A 24,779-nucleotide genomic window follows, 5' to 3' on the forward strand; every position below is an offset into this window, starting at 1 on the left:
AACCTGTTTTTGAGGTTTCAGACTCGAAAATGACATTTCCAGAACAAATGACCATATCTTCCCTTCTAAAAGGGTTAAATTAATAATCTTTTTTCTCAAAGTAATGATAAACCTGTGAGTTGGATGTAGAAAAGTCAGAATCAATATAGATGTTTTTTATTTGAAAGAAAATTCAGATTGAACATGGTAAAAAACTGTAAATTATACTGTCCGTCTTTTGTTGATTCTTTCACACACACATACGGGTATTGGGCCGAGGGCTACACCGTACTTCCGGTATCCGCTATTTCACGCGAGGTGCAAGCAGAATATCATAGTCTATTGCCTTAATCAATATCTAGTCAACTCTAAAATACCACATATATGCAATGGCATGATAATAGTATTGTGACAAGTGGGGTATTCACCTGGTGTTTCCAGAAATTAGACGTAGATGCAGCCAAAATCGACGAAGGCCACTTTCGCGTGTCGTTTTTCCATACATCTGCAGGCAGTCTGTAAGGGCAATCCGACAACCCACACAGCTCTAGTTTACGCTGGTAACGACCTAAAGCACACCCCTCCAGTCCAGAGATGTAATCCGAAGACATGCAGCGATTTCTTCGGTCGTTAATTCAGAAAAAAAAACCTAGTACGCTCTGCCTGGCTACGATAGCTAGCTGTTTATATTTGCACCTCCAGGATATTTGCACCTCCAGGAAAATGCCGTATTTATATATATATATATATGGCACGCGTTGCATTGTGGGTAGCTCGTGACGTCACTGTGTGTGAAAGAATAACGTCGCGAGTTTGTATATTTCAGTGTTGAGGTGGGCACCGTTAGATTCTGTGTCTTTACGATCATAAACGATGTGTTGGATGTGAAGCTAGGATAATAAGGGAGCTAGGAGTTATTTTCGGTGCAGTAACAGGTTAGCATTTTTCTCTCGGGGTAATTCAGAGGCTCACTGTTAGCATTGTGTGTTTTTAAAAAGAAAAAAAATGAAAAAGATCAGTTAAATTCGTTTTTTCCCGTTATATGGATATAAAATATTCATAGTTTATTAAATATTAAGGTTCCTTAGACGTTGTTTCCTGCAAATGACGCGATTTCGGCCCCGGAACCGGGTCCGTGGGGCTTAAGAGTTAAACTGTCTTATTCATCTGAATCTACAAAGTAACCATATTAGCTCATTAAATGTGCTGAAATGGAGTAGAAGTATGAAACAAAAGTACTCAAGATGAGTATTTCATAGTACTGGAGTAACTTTCTAAAACAAGTGAGTGAGCTCATTGGTAAAAGTGTGAATACTCACTGTTGACTCACCTCCAATATGGCCGACTCTCAATACCTTCCTTTCATATAGCAAAAATGCAGAGACACGACTGAAAAACCCATTTCCAATCATCTATGCCTTCATGATCATACTATAATTATTTAGACGTCTTTTTAAAGCATGAAAACAGGGAACTCATTTAGTTAGTCTCAAGAATAAACTGTAGACCTAAGATGGTTCCCTGAGGTACTCCAACAAACAGTTTAGCTTGGCTATCATGTACTCCTGATATGTTATATACACATTACTGCCGATTAGTAACCGGAGGAGTGTTAATTAAGGAGAGGGAAAGTTGAAAATAAATATCTGATCCCATTAAAAGTCAAAATATAGCACCAATGTACTCCTCCAATCAATTTGAGCCTGACGTAATGACAGACATCACAAGAGGAAATCTAGACAGACAGAGAAGGAATACAAGCAGACAGACACTATAAACTGAGATTAATGATGCATGACATATGACTATACTATATGAGATCATTGAACATCTGCACACAGCAGACATTACATAATCGGTATGCGTTGTGACGGTTGTGACTCTCTCATAGACTGGGGGGAGGACCCGCCTGGAGAAGTTATTTCATCACTTTATTTCATCACATGGTTTACTGGATTCATGACATGATGTTTATACGTATCATAGACATTTCACGTGAGAAAACCAAATCCAGACAGTCAAATAAGGTTGATAATTGTGGCTGAAAGATTATCGCAGCATTGACAGCTGTGCTTTTTTACTAGAAATGCTGAATTGGCAGAACTTTGCAGCGTTTCATTTCTAATACTTGTCAGGACAAGAGTGCCATGTACTACAGTAAAAGAAAGCTCTTCTTACAGACTGTTAATTATAGGTTATTATGATACCAGGCTACAGTATGAAATGTGTTATATTAAAAGGGGGGAAGGGTAGATGCAGACAATGGAGACAAAATGATTATTTGCACATTTGGTGATTTGAACGACTCTTTAATACATGTACTCAAACTATACTTTATTAAGGATGTTCAAGGATGTTCTAAATTGCAAGCAAATATCGTTTGGAACATTCACCAAATTCGAATATCTTGCAATAATACTGAAATCTTCATCACGTGTTTTATTAATAACCATATACAGGCCCCCCCGATACTCAGCAAACTTTCTAGATGAGTTCACACAGCTGCTTTCTGTCATATGTATTGATTTTAACTCATTAATTATTGCTGGAGATTTTAACATTCATGTGGATAACACCAATGATAAAGATGCTAGAGAATTGCTCCATACTGTGGAGAATTTTGATCTGACTCGGCATGTCTCAGGGCCCACTCATTCTAAAGGCCATACACTGGATTTACTTATGTCCAAAGGTCTCGATATCTGTAAAGTGTTTGTTTCTGATGTCGCTCTCTCTGACCATTACTGTATCTCCTTTGAGATGTCTGTCACTGATGTGATCCACACTAGGTCAGATGTAACTTTAAGAAGGTATATAAAAATACCTGTACATCATTTATCCAAGCCTTTTTAGCCGTGCCGGCTCTCACACCAAACCCTGTTAGTAATCTGGTGGATACATTTAACGCAAAACTGACAAATATCATTGACGCCATTGCGCCCGTGAAAGTTAAAAAAATCTTTGGAAAAGAGAAAGCACCATGGAGAAATTCACCATCAGTGAAACTTCAAAAAACAGAATGCCGGAAAGCTGAACGCAGATGGCGGAAAACAAAACTCAAGATACATCATGATATTTACAAAGAAGAACTATTCACCTATGGTCTGGAACTGAAGAAAGCTAGACAATCATTTTTCTCTGATCTTATCAACAAAAATATTAATAACTCTCGTTTATTAATTTCCACTATTGATAGGTTAACTAACCCCAGAATGGAAATAGCCCCTGAACTAATCTCCACTCAGAAATGCAATGAGTTTGCTTTATTCTTCACAGAAAAGATCTTAAAGATCAGGCAAGATATCAATTCCTCAATTCCGAGTCTTGACCCGTTCCCATTGCAAGGACAAATAATTAATGAAGCAAACATGTCAGAATTTGTTCCAGTCAGCCATAAAACACTTGAAGACGTTATATTCCATCTAAAAACAACTACATGTAGTCTTGATAGTCTTCTGACAAACTTCTTTAAAAATGTCTATTGCTATATTGCCTCAGATGTACTGCAGATTGTGAACATGTCGCTCCATTCAGGTGACTTCCCTAAGGGCTTGAAAACTGCAGTTATTAAGCCACTGCTAAAAAAGAACACCCTCGATACACTGACAATCAGTAATTACAGGCCAATTTCAAATTTACCATTTTTAAGCAAAATAATTGAAAAGGTTGTCTACCTTCAACTTAACAGTTTTTTGACCTCCAATAACATTTTAGACACTTTCCAATCTGGTTTTTGGTCTCGTCATAGCACAGTGACGGTTTTATTAAAGATTTTAAATGACATTCTTTGTAATACCGATTGTGGGAAATCAACAGTTTTAATTCTATTAGACCTCAGTGCGGCGTTTGACACCGTAGATTACAACATTTTAATAGAAAGACTAGAGAAATGGGTGGGTCTGTCTGGCACTGTCCTAAAATGGTTGACATCCTATGTTGAAAACCGAGAGTATTTTATTTCAATTGGTAGCTGTACATCGGACGGAACCAAAATGACATGTGGAGTTCCCCAGGGGTCGATCCTCGGGCCCCTTCTATTCAATTTGTACATGCTGCCACTTGCTCAAATAATTATAAATAACAACATTTCCTATCATAATTACGCGGATGACACCCAAATCTACATATCACTTTCCATAGATGAATACGGTCCTACTGATTTATTGATCACATGTCTAAAAAAAATACATGACTGGATGTGCCGTAATTTCTTACAGCTCAACACAAAAAAAACGAAGTAATTGTTTTTGGAACCAAAGAAGAAAGAATTAAAGTCTCTGCACACCTGGAATCACTATTACTCGAACCGAAAAGTCAAGCAAGAAACTTAGGTATAATTTTAGACTCTGACCTCAATTTTAACAGCCACATCAGGGCAATCAACAGATCAGCCTACTACCATCTTAAAAATATCTCACGTATTCAAGACCTTATGTCGAAGCAAGACCTTGAAAAACTTGTCCATGCATTTGTTTTTAGCAAGCTTGACTACTGCAACAGCATCTTCACAGGCCTCACAAAAAAATCACTCCGTAAACTCCAACTAATTCAAAATTCTGCAGCCAGAATCTTAACCCGGACAAAGAAAGTAGATCACATCACTCCAGTGCTGAGATCACTGCATTGGCTTCCAGTTAGTGAGAGAATTGACTTTAAGATTTTAATGCACACATATAAAGCACTAAACGGGCTAGGACCCAAATATATCAAGGACCTCCTTCAGTGGTACGAACCCAGCAGACCCCTTAGGTCTTCAGGCGCAGGCCAGCTCACTGTTCCATTTGTGAGATCAAAGTGTGGGAAAGCAGCCTTCTGCATCTATGTTCCTAATGCATGGAACAAACTCCCAGAACATCTGAGAATGGCTAGCACTTTAGAAACATTTAAATCAGGTCTAAAAACATTTCTTTTTAATATGGCTTTTCAAATTGAAATGTTCTAATTTTCGAACTATTAAACATGGTTTTCTTTCTTTTAATTAATTTTGTTGTGTGTTTTGTATTTCTTCTCAATGGATTGTGTTTTCTCTGTTTGATCCTGTAAACCACTTTGAATTGCATTACTGTATGAATTGTGCTATACAAATAAATTGCCTTGCCTTGCCTTGCCTATACTAAATGCATCTATTAACAGCTTTTTAAGTCGTATCACCCCCTTAAATGGATCACATCACTCCAGTTCTGAAGTCTTTACACTGGCTTCCTGTGTGTCAAATAATTGATTTCAAAATACTGCTGCTGGTTTATAAAGCTTTGAATGTTTTAGGCCCAAAATACATTTCTGACCTCCTGCTAAATTATGAACCATCCAGAACTCTCAGGTCTTCAGGGACTGGTCAGCTTTCTGTCCCCAGAGTCAGAACTAAACATGGAGAAGCAGCGTTCAGTTATTACAGTATGGTCCAAATATCTGGAAAAAACTCCCAGAAACCTGCAGGTCCGCTGCAACTCTGACTACTTTTAAATCCAGGCTGAGGACTTTTTTTTTTTTTTTTTTTGTCGCTGCTTTTAATTGAACTATTCATATCTTAAACTGCACTTTAACTTTTAAAGCCTGTCTTTTTTTTCTTTTAATGTTTCTTTTATTATCTTTGCTTTTTAATGACTGTTTTTAAATGCCAATTTCTTAATGTCTTTCATGTTTGTAAAGCACTTTGAATTGCCTTGTGTTGAAAGGTACTATATAAATAAACTTGCCTTGCCTTAAATGGCTTGTATCGCCAAAAATCACCAAATGGTAAGAAGGTTGCAGTTTAAAAACACATGGCAAACATTGTAAATCAAAACTAACAAATGTTTTAGGTTTAGAGGAGCAAACTTGGTTAGGTTAAGGAAAATATCATACTTTAGGTCAAAACAAGTAAGATTGTTATATAATTTAAGTCACCTTTGGAGGTCCAACTCACCAATAGATGATAACGGCCTGCTAAACCACTTCAAAGCTATGCTAACAACAAAAACTGATAAAGGTAATTTAACCAGCTAAAACATTTGTTTACCATTTATTTCTTGCATTCTTTCAAATGATTCTCACGTTGGCTGTCTGTATGAAAACAGAATTAAATAAATCGGTTTCTAGCCGACCACTAACAAAACTTGAAAATCCTTTTTATCCACTGGACTTACTCTACTTGTTGGCGTGGTAAAGGTAAACGCCAACCCCCGGTTACCATCTCAAATTATTTTGGTTGTCATGATGACCTGCATTTCACCAAAATGCTAAAGAGGATTTATATTTTGATCTGACCCTAGAAGAGACTCCCATTCTGAAATGAGCCCTCATAGATAAAGGGAAGATTCAAGTTACATCGTGATTACAAATTAATATGCCGATTGCAAAGCCACTGACTATGGTGAAATAATAAGTTACAATTTACTTAAAGTATAAAAGGTATAATAATTGAATGCAGAAATATGTCCCCTGCTACTGTTAAAGTATTATTCATCTTTTTTAAAGTGTCGATTTTCAATAGCTGTGACCATGTTTGCAAATCGATTCACACATACATACACGGCCAACAAGTGTACAACAATCATGTCTAAAGTGTAAGGAGCAAGGCAAACTATTACTAATGAATAAGGAATTTCAAAGATTGCAAGGATGTTTCCAACAAGAGTGTATGACAAACCGGTTCATTAGATTGGACATGGTGAAATTTGTTTACAAGGTGTGCCCCTTATTATTATTATTAGGCCACTCTCACTGCCACACCCCTGTGTCCAGCCTATTGGAATGAACACAAACACTCTTTCACAACCACACACTCGACCTTAGATACACAATGGATGGTTAAGTATTTGTGCACCACCTCATTTTATTTGAATGACCTGTACTTTCATTGAGTACTTTGAGCAAGCAGCCCTTTTTCTCCTTTTTTTTAAATAAACAAAGTCAAAGTAAAAAAAGAAATGTCATGACCGAAAGAACGTGATCGCGGATACAAGCGGCCGAGATGGGTTTTCTCCGCAGGGTGGCTGGCGTCTCCCTTAGGGATAAGGTGAGAAGTTCAGTCATCCGGGAGGGACTCGGAGTTGAACCGCTCCCCCCTCGCGTCGAAAGGAGCCAGTTGAGGTGGTTCGGGCACCTAGTAATCTAAGGATAGAGGGTGTCATCTTTCTCATACTGATATTCTGAACAATCTGTGCTGTTGTATTTGCTGTAAAGTGTCTCTACTGTAGGCTATTTTTATTATATGTACAGCACTTTGGCTCGACCAAAAATCGCTTATAACATTACATTACATTACATTGCATTTAGCTGACCCTTTTATCCAAAGCGACTTACAATAAGTACATTCGACCAGGAAGACACAACCTTGAAGAAAACAGAATCATATAAGTACATCAGGTTTCATAGAGCCAAACATTTCAAGTGCTACTCAACTGGCTTTAGATAAGCCAGTCCTTTATTAGTATATAAGTGCTCTGTTAGCAGTTCTTTGTTAATAATTCTATCGCTCGAAGTGGAGTCGAAAGAGATGAGTTTTCAGTCTGCGCCGGAAGATGTGCAGGCTTTCTGCTGTCCTGATTTCAATGGGGAGCTCATTCCACCATTTTGGAGTCAGGATAGCAAACCCACGTGTTTTTGCTAATGGGAACTTGGGTCCCCCTCGCAGTGAGGGTGCAGCGAGTCGTTTGGCTGATGCAGAGCGTAGTGCACGCGCTGGGGTGTACAGTTTAACCATGTCCTCGATGTAGGAAGCGCCAGATCCATTCGCAGCATGGTATGCAAGTACCAGTGTCTTATATATAAATGTGCTATATAAAATAAAATAAATAAAACTTGATTTGATTTGATTTAGTAAGGATGCCACCTGGGCGCCTAGGGAGGTGTTCCAGGCACGTACAGCTGGGAAGAGACCATGGGGAATAACGTGTCCAACAATCCCGAATACAAAAATACAATTATACAAATATGTATAAAATATGTACATCCTTACAATCAACAGACACATTACGATAAAACACAACAATCAATATATACAAAATAACAGTTACTTCAATATCATAACAGTCACTTCAATATAAACCCTCACTATGCAGTGAAAGAGTCTCCTGAAAGAGAGAATGTGGGACAAAAAAACACCAAATAAAAAAAAACATTACCCCATATGCTTGTATTGTTATTTGTCTGCTGTCGCTAGGAGCTGGTTTATATGTTGCCCCCCATGAGGCTGGCGTACAGATCGAACAGAGGGCAGGTACACTGACTGCAGAGTAAGGAATGTGTCTTTGTCATTGCGTTGTGCCCTGACCTCACCTCTGTGTGAAAGTCTGTATGAAGAGCACACCAGACATTCTGAACAAACAAGTATGTCTACCAGTTACTCCTCCTGAAAGACAGAAGAAAAAAGGTCTTTATATATTTAGAATAACTGAGATGTTAGAAACGTTTCCTAAAAAAACTGTAACATATATATATATATATATGTTTTATCATATCTCTTCCAAAAGAAGAACATTACAAAGCACAATTTGGTAATAAAAAAATCTGCAAATCTCATTTAAATGCTTTCTCATTTGACGAAGATTGGAAACAAATGTAAAGCATTGTTAAAAAACCACTGTCCTATCTGCCTCTCCACCTTTTTTATCTCATGACAGCTCAATCATGTTCAGATTTACTATGTGCTCAGATCCCTGAAATATGGAAAATGGTTTAAAATTGTGAAGAGGCAAGTCCAACTGTGTAGCACAAAGCACATATATTTTAATTAATAAGAAAAAACACAAAATTGATGTGTGACGATTTGACTGTAAGGCCACACGTTCACAGTAAGTGCTCAAACAAAACATCCGGAACAAATTTATCAAAAAGATTGTTTCTAGTACAATAGCCAGGGTGAGCTCCGGTTTCAGAGCCCTTTACACGAACTGTATCTCTTCCACAAAATGTGATTATTTCCGGAAGTCTTGAATTAACCAGTTTAAAAACAACCTAAGTCGGCACGTTTAAAGTCTATCTCCGGTATATCTATTTACAATGTTACAGAAATCAGGAATAATCTGTTGTAGCTGCATGGGGTGCAGCAAGATGAGAACTCCTACACCGCTTCAACCACTAGCCTGTCTACAGACCGGGGCAATACAAATGATTCCTAGAACAATAGCAATACCACAAAAATAAAGTCCATCATTTTGAAATATATCACAAGACCTGTTTGTTCTATAGTGCCATGTGCAACTTTGTAATGACCATTACAATGCAGTATTTAATAAGCAACTTGAAAAGCTGTGTTGGCAATTGTTTGATCATACTGGATTAATAGGTTAAAGTTTTCTGCTATTTTAAGCATTTTTCATATGCCTTCATTAATGTGTTAAAGCAGTAATTTGACCTTTCAGGGAATACATGTATTACATTTTCTGACTTGTCATGCCAGTTTGTTAAGCATTTCTGTATTGCATTGCATATTGCTTTTACACAAATGCTCTCATTCGATTTAAAAAGTCACGTTAATCAGAATAACAATCTGTCATAATGCATGATTCGTATTTCGTATTGACTTGTATGTGTGGTACATACATGTGGGGCATGTGTGTACCAGAAATACATGTCAATACAAATGAAAAAGCATGTCTGAAATGTTTGCACAATTTGTGTTTGTGTTCAACTTTATTAAGGGCTCTGAGTTTGTTGTGAATAAAACATTCAGTACTTCCTGATCATCATGAAAGCAGTGCTCCATGAAAGGAAATCTTCAAGTCTGCATCCACATTTTCCTTGGGGGCTGGACATAAACGAAGGAGCTTTACCTGATTGGCTGAACTCTATCCACATATTTCACAAAAGGTTCAGCCCCATTTCTAAACTCCTTAGATAAGCTCCGGAGAGAACAGAGACAGATCAGAATCACAATCCTTCTTTCTTTCACTGATCGGATTAAACCAAAGGTAGCTTCCAGCCTGTAAGTATACTTTGCATTGAAACATCACCTTGACATCTGTATTTTAATATATTTGTGTTCAATTCAGAGATCATATTAACTTACTCATTAAATATTATTTTCCTTTTACAGATAATCTTGAATTATCCACAGCCATTTGGCAACGACAACAGACTACACCACAGCGTAACACATTCAGTCCTTTGAAGATGAAGTGTGCAAGGTAAGCTCCCGTGCTTTCATTCGCTTAAGTGTAGTATAATTTATTTTAATTAAGTACTAGATCTGAGTACTTCTGACTATAGGTCTTATACTAACCTCATCATGTCTTCTTCTTCAGAGCTCTCCATGCTTTTGGGAGTCATACCCAGCCCGCTGCGATGCCAGCAGACCTTGCCGCATGTCTGACCCTCGGCCATCGCCAACATATTTATCAGCTGCTGTCCAAGACTCCTCTGAATCCCGCACAGCACCGTTATCAGCCGGCCAACTCTCTTCCACGGAGCGGCCTTAACTCACCTCGTTCCTCTTCCCCCTTCCATGCATCCTCCTCGCAGCCCCCCTCTCCTCTGTCCTCAGAGCCTCGGAGCTGCTTCCGCAGGGACAGCGGCTATATGAACAAGAAGCGTGTGGTCTTCGCAGATGCAATTGGATTGGCTCTCACTGCTGTACGCCTATTTATCTCTGAGCCATCTTCCCTTTCCTCAGAAGTGCTGATAAAGCCCACCTTCGCTAGACTGCAAGGCCAACAGTCGCCATCAAACAATCTGCAGCGCTGCAAGTTGCGCCTGGGTTTCCCTCAGCCAGCGTTCGACCACAAAGCCTTCCTCACACGAGGCATGCGTGTGCAGTTGGATAGCTGCAACATCTCAGAGAACTCCTTGAGCGGCAAAGTGCTCGTCTCCCATGTCGGCATTGATGAGGCTGTACAAGTAAGGGTGACCTTTGACTCTTGGCGAAGCCACCATGACATCCCTTGCAAGTTCCTGCAGCAGCAGCACTATGGGGGTTCTGATTTGAATTTGTTCACCTTTGACCTAAGCTTGCCAAAGAACATAGATCCGAAGGAGAGAGCTGAGTTTTTTGTGTACTTCAAGGCTGGACCTGGCGCAACACTACACTGGGATAATAACCAGGGACAGAACTACAGGGTGTTCGTGGAAACGGATGGATCCAATGGTCACCAAGAGGATGCTTTCCGTGGTTACACCACACTTTCACAATATCGGCCTATGCACACGACCCTCAGTAATCAGAACTGTACTGATTCACAGAGGAAGACCATCGACCTCCAGAACTCTTCAGAGGGGTTTATCAGGCAGAGTCAGAGAGTGGAGAGCAAAGGGTTCGGCCAGGCAGTGAGATCAGCCCAACCCCTCAACAGAACTATGACAACATGTAAATAATGTCACTATTTCATATTTATTTAGAGTTAAGTTTTTTAAGCATACATGACTTTCTAAAATTTCCAGCGTTGGTTGGTCTAAAGCCAAGCAGATGATCACAAAGAATTACTTGAAATGACCACAACCTCTTAACACCACAGAACCGGATGAAGGGACAAAGGATAATAATATAAATTATAAAATAAATATCTTTGTTCTATGAATGACATGAAATGTATGTTTGACTTTTGGTTCTAGACGTGAAACAAACAGCAGTTCCCTGATTAAAAGTCCCTTGTTTGACTCATTCTACCCAACTTTACCCATATCGTACCTGGGATTTCTTGTGTTCACTATGAAATAAGATCCTAAATATCTCCCATTTGCATTTTCAGTAACTGTGGCGGGGGCACGGGTTGAAATGACGTGCCAGCAACAATGAGTTGTGTCAAGAGGTTGTGGTCATTTCTGTGAGATGAACTACCCTGTTGAAATGTGAAGTATACATGCAATATTGTTCTGAATAAATCTATTTTTGTAAAGAAACCTTTCTTTCTCTTCCCTTCCTTATGCAGAGGTTACATCCTAATCATCAAACACATGGCCTTTTAGAAATACAGCTTATAGTTTACAATGTTATGTTTTGCAGTCTTGCATGAACACATTCAATCCCTGATTTTAAAGGCCATGGAGCGAAAGTAGAAAATGAACTACACTATATCCCGGCAAACTTTGTTTCTCTTGGTTCAAGCTCAAATTTCTGATGCGTCTTTTCATGTGCTTCATGATTTGCATATAACATTCTGTTTTAGACACTCTCTTATCTGTTGTGAGAGCTGGAATAACATGCTGGGAACTGTTACTCTCAAACTGTCTTTGATTGGTATGGCAAATATTGAATATCCATGGCAGCATGAGCACCGGGACTTTAGAAAAAAAGCGTGGGCCTGTGTTTACACGCCCAAGGGTGGAGTCATCATTGTTAGACACTGAGAAAGTTGGTCTGTCTGTTTTTTCTGTTCCTTTCTGTCTTAGTCATGTTTCTGTTAAACTTGTTTCTTTTTCCACAACCTTTTTCCAGGGAGTCCGCCCTGGACCGCCCTTTGTGAACTAAAGTTGATGCACCATAAATGGAAGCTGGAATGCATAGCAGTTTTACACACCTTGTACCCTAAAGCACTTTGTATTCACTCGGCTAGACAGTGTTCGGCTGGTGCAAGGTGTTAGATGTCCTCCAATGAATGATAGGATAAACAGCCATGGAACTAGTCTATTTCTAGCATTTTGATGTAGCTTTGAGACAGTTGCATCCTTTACACTTTACCAAAGTATTGGTATCGACCCAATTAAAAAGTATTTTTTCGGTCTATAAAGTGAAACTGGAGAGTACTCTGAGATCGTTTTTTAAAACTGAAAAACAAATTAACCAAACCAATTATGCTTTACTTAGATCTTAATTAACACATGAGAAAAAGTTACAAACAATAACAAAATAATCAGAAATCAGAAACAGGTTTATTACCAGGTAGGTTTACACGCATGAGGAATTTGACAAAAGTAGGCATCACAATCATAAATCTTAAATCATAAAATCATCTGGAGCAAAAGTTTAAGCAAAGTGGCTTTTTTATACTACTGCAAGAATGTTTGATGATTTATTTGATCTATTGTGGATGCAAAATAACTATGCAACTATGTCTAATATGTGTATGAACTGAAACTTAAGTAAAAGTAACAAATGCACTCTTAACAATATCTAAAAAGTAAAATAATAAAGTAAAGTAAATCAATTTTAAAGAAGTTATACCTTGCTGGGTTATTAGTTCACTCATCCTCCCCCTAAACACTTTTTTGGCATCATAGTGTTACCAATCATAACAACAGCAATGTACATATAATCACACATATATGAACACACAAAGGGGGAAACCCCTTTCGTGGGAAATAACTATTTGTCCCCGCACTTGTCGTTTCTCTGGTTTTTATCTTGTTTCCAGCAGCAGCCACAGCTGGCGCGCGGCCAGCAGCCAGCTCCCAGCTCCCAGCTGCTGGTGCTCACAGTGCTGTTGCTGAGTGCTGTCTGCACAATAGCCTGTGGACCGATCCAGTGTGCTGCAGCCACAGCTGTGAACACAAAGAGGGGGCTAAAAGTACGGTTGAAATTGATTGTTTTGTTAGCCAACATGGCTCAAATTATTGCCAAAAATTGTAGCTCCTTGCAGGATTAGTACATGATTAAACAACACACTCTCACTCCCTAAGCGTCCAATAGCGACGTTTGGTCAGTGTCCGTGGCGTCCAATTTTGACGCTCCTAGTCTCCTTCAGCGTCATAAAGGGACGCAAATAGCTTTCAACTGATTGCAATGTATTCCCATCTGCGTCGGGATTTGACGCTCATGGAAGCACGGCATTCGTTTATGCCGGCTGCCCTTAAAGGCAATGTGAGCATCCATTCCCATTGGATAACGGAGAATTTTACACCCGGAAGTAAGTACTCCTCTTACTGTCGATTGATTTTACAGTGATATCTGCACTACTCATCGACTAAAAAACACCAGATTATCCTTGTTGATTACACAACATTGATTGGTTTAAATTGTGTGCAATGCTTTTGTATTTTTCCCCTTCGATTCGGAGAAACAAATATGTTTTCTGAGTAAAGGATGGCAGAAGACACTACACTACCCAGAATCCCCAGTTATCGTTTGGCCTACACCATGTGCTCTGTTTGACAAACCCCGTTTTTTTCACCATTCATTCCGATGGCTGGCGTCTATGTCACGTGATCTTCAAATTTCTCCCTGCAGAAAAAGAAAACATGGCCGAAATTCGTTTTATTCTTGGTAGAAAAGGTCTATTTTAAAGTTAATTTGGCCATTAAAATGCGTTTTGATGTCATTTGATGCGAGAAATATGAGTTGTTATTTCAGATTATGTGTGCAGTGGATGTACATGATCTTTAGTTTGCTAGTTATTATGAAGATTACTTCAGGAAATCGCGACGTTTTCATTGTTACCAAGGTGGTTGCTAGGGACGCTGCTATCGATATTATTTCTGTTATGTTGTGTAACTGTTTAATGGTGTTATCTTTATTGCTACCCCCTTCCCCGTCAATGTATAGTGTTGGTCCACAGCCTAAACATATTAGTTTAACAAAATCCGCATCTAAAGATAGCTTACGTTATTTCCCCCCTGTGCAATTCCAGTCTCACATCTCAGAGCACGTCGTCATTAACAAATACCGGAAACAGACCAAAATAATAATAATACCTTATTCCGAGTGTGCTTGCTTTTCTCTTTGAAAGTTATCACATAACGGCATTGTAATACACGGTTCGGCTGCATTACATATTACATATCTGCCGTAGTTCTGTATTTATAGAGCCCTGATGAGAAGACAAACATGAGGAACTGAAAACGTGACGTGGATCATAAATATATCAGCCATTAAACAACATCTTACATTTCTTTTCACACAATACGTCTCCTTGCAGTATCAACACTAATTCGGCTCACTTTTATATTTGATCCAATTGGTAGATAGGCTGTATTTACACCATAAAGGTGCACAGATGATATAAAGAGACACCTGGTGGTTAAAGCATGTTATTGAATTTCAATATTTTTATTATTAGATATTAATACGATCCCTATAAAGTATATTCATTACTCGTTATTCTCTACTAATTGTTAATTAAAGACTGTATGTAATGACTATTTTGCACATCCCGTTCAAGATTTCAAGATTGTCTAAGGTTTATTGACATATCATATAGGCCTACACAACTGTGGTGTAGTTCTGCACTGAATGAAAAACTTGGGTCGCAGGTTCCTCAACAGTGCATTACAAGACATCTATCAATATTTGTGCATACCTCCAGCAATGTTAACTATGTTGAAGCACTTATTTTAACTGATATTATACATAATGTATTATACATATAAGATGTATGTAGATATTTCATCTCCGGCCTTGTCAGGTATTGAACAATCAATAAATAAAGAACACAGAATTGTTGAATATAAAACACAGAATTTATGTGATTATACTAAATGATTTTCAAATAAATACAACTGCATATTTAACTGTTACACATGCTGATGTAACGCAAATGTTCCAACTTGGGATCAATAAAGTATATCTTATCTTAAGCTGATCGATGGCTACTGCCATATTTGCAAAATGTGCCTCTGAACCTTGACAAGTGCATGTTTCAGGCTTATCAATGAATGTAATGTAATGTTATCACAGGGGTCACACACATAAGACCAGCGGTTAAATAAAGCTCTTCTGACCTTAGCTGGCATGTGGGTATATATATTAATACTGCCCATATTGGGCACAAGCAATTTTCACCCATTTATTAATTATATGTTTTAAATGTGAGTGTTTCCTGTCCCCTAAACCTCCAGGGATGTACACAGTTTAATACTGGCAACTTCTTATTATGGGAAATACGAAAACGTCTTTTAAAACTACAACTCCCAGTAGAGACGTGCCATAGAGAACATGTTGCGAAACAGAATAGCCAGCATGTGTAGTTCTGGGGACGGGGTGGGGGAGGGGGGACGCGGTGGACCCGTTCAAATCCAGTTTTGGACAGTCTGCCGTGGTTCCATCCCATTTCAAGTGCTGTTCGAGAATCGGCTTAACCCTCGGAGCACACTCTCCAATCACAGAGCTTGAGGACTATCACGGGGTTTGTCAAGAGCACATGGTGTAGTCCAAACGATAGCTGGGGATTCTGGGTAGTGTAGTGTCTTCTGCCATTTACTCCTGGGAATGGACGCTCACATTACCTTTAAGGGCAGCCGACATAAACGAATGCCGTGCTTCCATGAGCGTCAAATCCCGACGCAGATGGGAATACATTGCAATCAGTTGAAAGCTATTTGCGTCCCTTTATGACGCTGAAGGAGCCTAGGAGCGTCACAATTGGACGCCACGGACACTGACCAAACGTCGCTATTGGACGCTTAGGGAGTGAGAGTGTGTTGGATTAAAAGGGAGCCTCCCTAACTGTACAATGGCAGCCATTGCATAGTTGATGTGCATACTGTAAAGTAGGGCTGGGCCAAAACTCAATATGATGATTCACTGTACTTCAATGGAACCGTTTTATGATGAAATGTCTTGAGTATAACTCAGAGTGAATCTTGACCTATCCACATCATCCACAGGTGTGCCGGAGCCTCCTTTCCCACAGTAGCAGCCGTAGTCAGCGTAATCGAAAATAGGCCAGCTATCAGGCATCACACACAGGATCATCCTCCTGAACTGATTCAGAGCCCTGTAGTCCAGTGAGTGGGCTAAAACGCAACAAAAAGACACAGTTTTACTCAACAACAAGCTCTAGCTGTTCACAACCACCAAGATGAACAACTTTTGTGGAGTTGTACTCACTGACAGAGAGGCCTGCAGCCAAGAGAAACATAACCTGTAGGGCAGGCCTATTCAAATGGCGGCCCGCGGGCCAGATGCGGCCCAGAACCAACTCCCGAGTGGCCCAGCCTCTCGTGGCCAAATTCCTACACTAGTACAGACCATGAACGCAACAATCCGCGTTGCTAGAAACCACCAAACCAGAGCCATTTAATAGAAGAGTTACGACATCTCCGTTCACTCCAATGGACCACTTTTTTACAGCAATGGCGGATCGTGGATTCTCTCAATCGTTCCCCGGAAGTTAGCGCCAAGGCTGGCAGAGCTGTGGAGTTGCAGCATAATACACCAATCCTGACGGACTTTTAAAGGTAAGAAGAAGTTTAAAGATGTATATTGCGGATATTATCAGTACATCTGATTCAAATGAACATGTGTATTAAAGGATGTCAGTGGATTATCCCTAAATTAGTAGATTTAGGGAACGTTTACAGATAACAGATTAAGCTAGCATACCGAAGCAAGTTAGCAACACACGTTGAACAGCCTTTTAATTGTAAATTCCGTTCTCTCTGTCATTTCGTCCAACATGTTGAATTAGAGAAGAGGGGCTTCTAAACGGGATTGTATGCGGGGGTGGAGGGAGTTAAATATAACTTTGGTGCGTGTAAGAGTGAGTGTTTTTAGCAGAGCCATATAGTGTCCTTGTGATTCTGTTGATTATTACCTGTCTGTATAATGTTGCAGCCCAGCTGATTCTGGATTGATGGCAAAGGGAGAGGGACTTAAGTGAGAGTGAAAACACAAGGTACGTTTAATACTACTGTTTTATATAAGTAAACACGTTATCTCCCCAAGGCAATAGGTGTGCTATATAGGTGTGTATAACCCTTTCTCCTGTCTGTTGCTCCCTCTCTCAGCACAAGAACCAGAGGGGGGTTCAATGGAGCCTGAATACCTGCACTGAGACCCTCACCCTGCACCCTGAGTCTCAACTCTCAATGTTTTTCAAGCCTTTCCCTGTTTTTTTGTATTAAACAAAACATTAAGCTTTCCCAATGGTGTGGTTTTCGTTTTGTGAAAAAGTGCAAATGCAGTGTTTGTATATAAATCACATATTTTGTTGCTGTTGGTCGTGAAATTGCTCCTGCTGACTTGAGCCAGCCATTTTTTCCTCCGCTCTGTGTCAGTGGGGAAGCCGTACATTCGTACTCCTTTCTCTGAGCGATTTGAGCATCCCCAGGCAGCACAACAAACCATGGTGGCGACTAGGAGGCAGCACAGCAAACCAGGATAACACGGAGGAAAAGGCACCGACAAACTGCATGATATGCTATTCAATGTTTATTGAATTACATGTATTTGCAATGGATGTTCCTAAAGCAACACATTTAACATCATCATCATCATCATATCCTGTCGGTCTCCTGTCCTTTCTGAAAGCCATAAAGACGACATTAGTCATTTAGATAACTTGTGTCCTCAATTACCAGGGGATTACTGAAACTACCATGAATTTAAGAAAATGGTAGAAATGAATCCAATCTGAATTTTAAAGCATTACTTTAGATCCCCTCCCTCTAAATGTATCAAAAAACATTAGAAAGTGATCCTCCTGACTACCATACAAGTTTAAGAAGATAATATTGGTTTGAAAGAATTCAAAGCTATAAATAAACAGCAACAGGCTCTTTAACCAAGGCACTGTTAGTAACATGTAAACTAGTTGTTCACACTAATCCTAATATTATCACTCAATATTAGCAAATTCGATTTTATTTTTGAAAACATATTGATGTAAATACATACACATATCGATTTGTTGTATACATATTGCAAATCAAAACCTTTATTCACTAATAATTATCAAAAATCGTAGTTCTAGCTCCTGTTATCAATGCATTCACATTGCCCGCCATGAACTTCCGGGGAACGATCCTCGTCTACATGAACCACGTGACGATAACCGTTTTTGGACTTCCGGTGTCGTAACTCTTCTATTAAATAGCTCTGCACCAAACCACAACGCAGCACGTTTTTTGAAAGTGCATCTAGTGGTGCTAGTAACGATGGTCCTATGATAGCAACTCTAAAACATGTCTCTCTCAACTCTGAAGTGTAAACAAAGACAAAACGGTCATTGATCTTGTGGAGCAGATGCGCGAGTCATTGCCCAAGTCAAGCTGGACCTTTTCGCGACCGACTTGAGTACGGGTCGGATGCTGCATTTTCCGACGCTCCACAAACACATCACATCCCCGGCACAAATCACGGATGTGATGACAGATTTCATTGCGAGGTTGAAAGAGAACTTTGGTCAATTGGATGGACTTGCTCTGCCCACAGAGGTGATGGGCTTTGTCAGAGACCCCTCCACTGTTGCAATGGAGGGGGGCGTATCCACCAGAGCAAAGGAAGTGGTCCCCTCCATCGACGAGGGGAAATGTACACTGAAACTTATTGACATGCATTCATCCGTAACCGGATGCCCCAAGCGCAGCGCACTAACGGGCCAGCGAAGTTTTGGAGTGACGTCAACAAACGGCAGTTCCCTTCGTTCAGAAAGTAGCGATCTGTGTGCTCAGTATGTTTGGATCAACATACAAATGTGAGTCAAGCTTTTCACACATGAACTCAATCAAAAGTAGCACTCGCTGCTCCCTGACTGACAGCACTCTTCACCAATGTTTTAGGATTGCATTGACATCCTATGAGCCAAAAATCACTGCTCTTGTTCAAAACTAAAAATGTCACTTCTCCCATTGAGAAAGTCAGCGATGACAAATCACACATGCGGTGATAGTAAGCACCTAGTTTACCATAGTAGACGTGTAGTGTAGTATTCATTCATGTTAGTTACCCTTATCCCTTGTTATGGGTTTGTGCACTGAAGGGTTTGACAGTTATTTTTGTATTTAAATGCACTTTGTAATGTGTCTGGGTCGAAAAAAATTATCTGAATATTTTACTTCTAAAGCGAACACATGTAATGCTACAACTGTGCACTTTTTTTTGTATGCACTGATGCCTCAGATTCTGTTAAATTAATGCTAATTTGTTGTGTTTTTATGCACTTTTGTTAGATGAACAATGAATACAAATGGCATGTTTTTCATCGCAGTAATATGTGTTGGTTTAAAATGTGTCATTACCCGCTTTTTACAGGCCGCTGAATGTCTGGCCCAGCTGAATTTTGTAGTTATAAAATCTGGCCCAATTGAATGTGTAATTGAATAGCCCTGCTGTAGGGTATTCATCCTGTAAGTCACAGAGAAGCTCTCGCTCTTACATCAGTGCCTCTTTTTATATCAAGTATGGGACCTCGGGACCTGCAGAGACTGAATCCACCTGTAAACATCAGTTGTGTGAAGCAACGAAGGACACATTAGGGAAATAATTACAGTAATTACAAGTGTTGATCACCTTAAAAAGCAGTTGAAATTGATTGTTTTGTTAGCCAACATGGCTCAAATTATTGCCAAAAATGGTAGCTCCTTGCAGGATTAGTACATGATTAAAAGGGAGCCTCCCTAACTGTACAATGGCAGCCATTGCATAGTTGATGTGCATACTGTAAAGTAGGGCTGGGCCAAAACTCAATATGATGATTCACTGTACTTCAATGGAACAAATGGAACCGTTTTATGATGAAATTATATTTTGAGGTGAAACATTACATTACTTAAATTGATAACAATAATAAACACATATTGATTAAAAATTACAAAGGTGATCTAAATATTTTGTTGAAACAAAATAGCATCCAGATCTGAATGTGATTAACAAACTGGACCCTACTCGAAAGCTTCTGCAACCTTTATGTATTCTGTGCATATAAACTTAGTCGGTATATAAAAAGGTTCACTGCAAAACTGCTTTGTTCATTTCACAAATCAGGCCAGAAAACATGTTATATGATATGAAATAACTTATATTTGGTTAATAACATTGTGCCAGCCCTTCTACAAACCTATATAAACTAATTGTTGGTACATTTGTTGATATTTTTGGAGAAACCGTTCCCTCAAGTAGTTGGAGGAAAGAATCCTTCTACATGCTATCTGAAAATACAGCAATGTCTTATGTTCAAGATAATCAAAGTTTACAAGGCATTGAAGTATCTATGAATTCTTAAAAAAATTAAAAAGCTCATTGGGCAACACACTCTCACTCCCTAAGCGTCCAGGAGCGACGTTTGGTCAGTGTCCGTGGCGTTCAGTTGTGACGCTCCTAGGCTCCTTCAGCGTCATAAAGGGATGCAAATAGCTTTCAACTGATTGCAATGTATTCCCATCTGCGGCGGGATTCGACTCTCATGGAAGCACGGCATTCGTTTGTGTTGGCTGCCCTTAAAGGCAATGTGAGCGTCCATTCCCATTGGATAACGGAGAATTGTACACCCGGAAGTAAGTACTCCTCTTACTGTCGATTGATTTTACAGTGATATCTGCACTACTCATCGACTAAAAAACACCAGATTATCCTTGTTAATTACACAACATTGATTGGTTTAAATTGTGTGCAATGCTTTTGTATTTTCCCCCTTCGATTCGGAGAAACAAATATTTTTTCGAAGTAAAGGATGGCAGAAGACACTACACTACCCAGAATCCCCAGCTATCATTTGGACTACACCATGGGTTATGCCGATTCTCGAACAGCACTTGAAATGGGATGGAACCACGGCAGACTGTCCAAAACTGGATTTGAACGAGTCCACCGCGCCGCCCCCTCCCCCACCCCGTCCCCAGAACTACACATGATGGCTATTCTGTTTCGCAACATGTTCTCTATCTATGGCACGTCTCTACTGGGAGTTGTAGTTTTAAAAGACGTTTTCGTATTTCCCATAATAAGAAGTTGCCAGTATTAAACTGGAGGTTTAGGGGATAGGAAACACTCAAATTTAAAACAAATAATTAATAAATGGGTGAAAATTGCTTGTGCCCATAATGGGCAGCATTAATATATATACTCACATACCAGCTAAGGTCAGAAGAGCTTTATTTAACAGCTGGTCTTATGCTTGTGACCCCTGTTGTTAATTGATTACATTACATTAATTGATAAGCCTGAAACATGCACTTGTCAAGGTTCAGAGGCAAATTTTGCAAATATGGCAGTAGCCATCGATCAGCTTAAGATAAGATATACTTTATTGATCCCAAGTTGGAACATTTGCGTTACATCAGCATGTGTAACAGTTGTAAATATGCAGTTGTGTTTATTTGAAAATCATTTATGAGTTAATAACAAGTACAGACCAGTTGAAAGTGAGATGATAATGCATGTTTAAATAAACCCAATGATGCAAGAGATCTAATAGCAGCAGGTAAAGTATTCCAGTCTGTTGGGGCTTTGAACATGAACGCTCTTCTGCCAATCAATTTTTTTGCAGAGGGGACAGAGAAATAAATCTGAACAGAATGTCTAACTTGATGAATTGGTGAGTAGGGTACAAAATACTGCTTTAAATAAGGGGGATAGTTAAGATAAATGCATTTAAATATCAGCTGAAGCCAATGCATGTGTCTTCTTACATTTAAAGAAGGCCATTTAAGTTGGTTATACATTGTGCAGTGATGTGTACGAAAAGGACAACCAAGAACAAATCTGCATAGTCTATTGTAGGCTATGTTGAGTGGAGCAAGATCTGATGTATGTGCATTTTGGTAGACAACATCACAATAGTCCATAATCTATATATATCTATATATATACAAGCCAATATAAAATGTTGGGACTTTTACAGAAAGATGTTATATCTGCTCTCTGATAACACAGAGAGTTGCAAGCAGCTATTGTCTGAGGTCACATGATGTAGTCTTGTTAGATGTGCCAAGAGCAAGGACTGTCTTCGGTAAGACAGCTTTTATGTGCGCAGCTCCACTTGCTTGGAACAATCTTCAGCAAGAATTGAAACTGAGCAATCTCATTCCTCTGCATGTTTTTAAAGCTAGGGTAAATGAAATGCTTGCTGATACAATGGGCACTTGTAAATGTCTATAACTATGTATCCTGTAAATATAATGTGTAATGTCCTTTATTGTTTTATGTTTCATGTGGAATCTATATGCTGCAGGTCTCCCTTGAAAAAGAGATCTATGATCTCAATGGGACCAATCTGAATAAATAAAGGTTTGAAATGAAATGAATGTCAAATGTTCTGAGTCTATGCTGTACTGCTGTTTTAATGCTGAAAACCAAAGGTAGACTATAGAGCCCTAAATACCATGTGATGTTATAATGAGATCCAGATGAATGTGTCTTTATTTTCAGGATATCCTTACAATTACATACACAATTACTGTTACTGTTCAGTGACAGCGGTCGCTGGGCAGGTGCTCATGCTCAGGGTTCCAAGGCGATACGCCAAAACACTCTGCGGCCACCCTGTCGCACTCGCAGATGAACATCTCACAAGCGTTGTTGTCACCTAAGGATAATGAAACAGAGAGCATTCTGAGTACCACAAGGCAGACAAACAGTCCTATAAAGTTAAAGTACCAGAGAGTAATTTTGGTCCTGTTGTTTTGGTGTACTCACTGCCGCAGGAGACCTTATGGTTTGGCTTGTCGCAGCTGTAGCTGTAGAACTCGGTGTACGGGTTATTGATGATGGCCCAGCACTCAGGGTGTTGCATTGCTTCGTTGAAACACAGATCGTGCACTTGGCAGCACCTATGGGTCAAGTTGAATATTAAACAGACTGGACAACGTTGTTTTTTCAATGTCTTGAGTATAACTCAGAGTGAATCTTGACCTATCCACATCATCCACAGGTGTGCCGGAGCCTCCTTTCCCACAGTAGCAGCCGTAGTCAGCGTAATCGAAAATAGGCCAGCTATCAGGCATCACACACAGGATCATCCTCCTGAACTGATTCAGAGCCCTGTAGTCCAGTGAGTGGGCTAAAACGCAACAAAAAGACACAGTTTTACTCAACAACAAGCTCTAGCTGTTCACAACCACCAAGATGAACAACTTTTGTGGAGTTGTACTCACTGACAGAGAGGCCTGCAGCCAAGAGAAACATAACCTGTAGGGTATTCATCCTGTAAGTCACAGAGAAGCTCTCGCTCTTACATCAGTGCCTCTTTTTATATCAAGTATGGGACCTCAGGGGCTGCTCTGTCAGATGTTTGTACTACGCAGGGTCTCACGCCTTCAAACACGAAGGCAGGTACAATTCTCACACTCTCTAAACCTTGGACTCTGAGCCTGTGTTTGATGTTGTGTAACTAGAGTTGCTCGGCCTTGGGGTGAGGGATCCATGGGGAGCTTGAATAACCTTTAGGGATACTAGTTGTTGTTATCTTCAAGACTCATCCAAAGAAAAGTTTCTAAATAAATCTTGGTTAAAATTTTGCTCTGTGAGAACGTTTTTGTCCCTTATGTAATACATTTGCTCTGCTTCCATGCTCTAAATGCAATGTTTAGCTTCATAACACAATTGACAACTATAATTTCAATGGTCTGCCCTAAACATGGGGTTGTGGGTCGGACAAGGTTTAGAAACCTGCAAATTGTGTTTCTAGGGTTAGGGTTAAAGGTCCCATCATATGCTTTTCTGGTTATTTCCTGTCCCCTTGTGTGTTATGTAGCTTCGTCTGCATGTAAAAGGTCTGCAAAGTCACAAACCCTCAAATTACACCCTTTAGCGAGTAAAACTCTAACACAGAAAAGACGTGTCTATGCTGCCCCAGAACGCCTCGTTGTAGATTTTTTTCAGGGGCCTATTGACATCACTAAGTCTGGACCAATTGGCACACAGCTATAGAACAATAGGCACACCCTCTGCCAGGGCGGACTCCCGAGCAGCTCAGCCCCGCGAGGCTCCCGGAGCGGACAGTGTGAGGTGGATTTTCCACTGTGTTTCCCTGGATGCTGGATATAGACTAAGTGCCATTGTTAGCGGGACATTACGGAGCTCATTAGTCCGTCCTGCAAGGCCCCCGGAGCGGACAGTGTGACGCAGCAACCAGGAAACAACACCAGTAATCCACCTCACACTGTCCGCTCCTCGAGCCCCACAGTGCGGACCAGCGAGCCCCGCAACGTACCGCCAACACGGCACCCAGACCCCACGCGGCATTCTCATCTGTTTTTCATTACTGGTGTCATTTTCTAATTGCTAACAAACG

The 24,779-nt window shown here is 39.8% G+C and overlaps 2 protein-coding genes and 1 long non-coding RNA gene across 3 annotated transcripts; 2 read left to right on the top strand and 1 right to left on the bottom strand.

The window, feature by feature from the left end:
* The first annotated feature begins 9,808 nt into the window (after window positions 1–9,808).
* Window positions 9,809–11,760, top strand: LOC117456520 (protein phosphatase 1 regulatory subunit 3C-like). Its single transcript, XM_034096436.1, has 3 exons — window positions 9,809–9,886; window positions 9,998–10,088; window positions 10,206–11,760. Exons 2-3 carry the CDS (start codon window positions 10,075–10,077, stop codon window positions 11,269–11,271), a joined length of 1,080 nt encoding a protein of 359 aa, XP_033952327.1. The 5' UTR covers window positions 9,809–9,886; window positions 9,998–10,074; the 3' UTR covers window positions 11,272–11,760.
* A 5,173-nt stretch (window positions 11,761–16,933) lies between these two features.
* LOC139434909 (uncharacterized) lies at window positions 16,934–17,690 on the top strand. Its single transcript, XR_011644201.1, has 3 exons — window positions 16,934–17,007; window positions 17,384–17,444; window positions 17,557–17,690. It is a non-coding gene; the product is annotated as an uncharacterized lncRNA (long non-coding RNA).
* A 5,252-nt stretch (window positions 17,691–22,942) lies between these two features.
* On the bottom strand, window positions 22,943–23,722 carry LOC117456583 (phospholipase A2-like). The gene is made up of 4 exons (XM_034096510.1): window positions 23,641–23,722; window positions 23,399–23,546; window positions 23,183–23,316; window positions 22,943–23,072 (listed from the first exon to the last, which is right to left on the bottom strand). The coding sequence occupies exons 1-4, from the start codon at window positions 23,687–23,689 to the stop codon at window positions 22,954–22,956; spliced, it is 450 nt and encodes a 149-aa protein (XP_033952401.1). The 5' UTR covers window positions 23,690–23,722; the 3' UTR covers window positions 22,943–22,953.
* Between the last annotated feature and the right edge of the window lie 1,057 nt (window positions 23,723–24,779).

Source organism: Pseudochaenichthys georgianus, chromosome 12 (genome assembly GCF_902827115.2).
Source record: "Pseudochaenichthys georgianus chromosome 12, fPseGeo1.2, whole genome shotgun sequence".
Lineage (NCBI taxonomy): Eukaryota > Metazoa > Chordata > Actinopteri > Perciformes > Channichthyidae > Pseudochaenichthys > Pseudochaenichthys georgianus.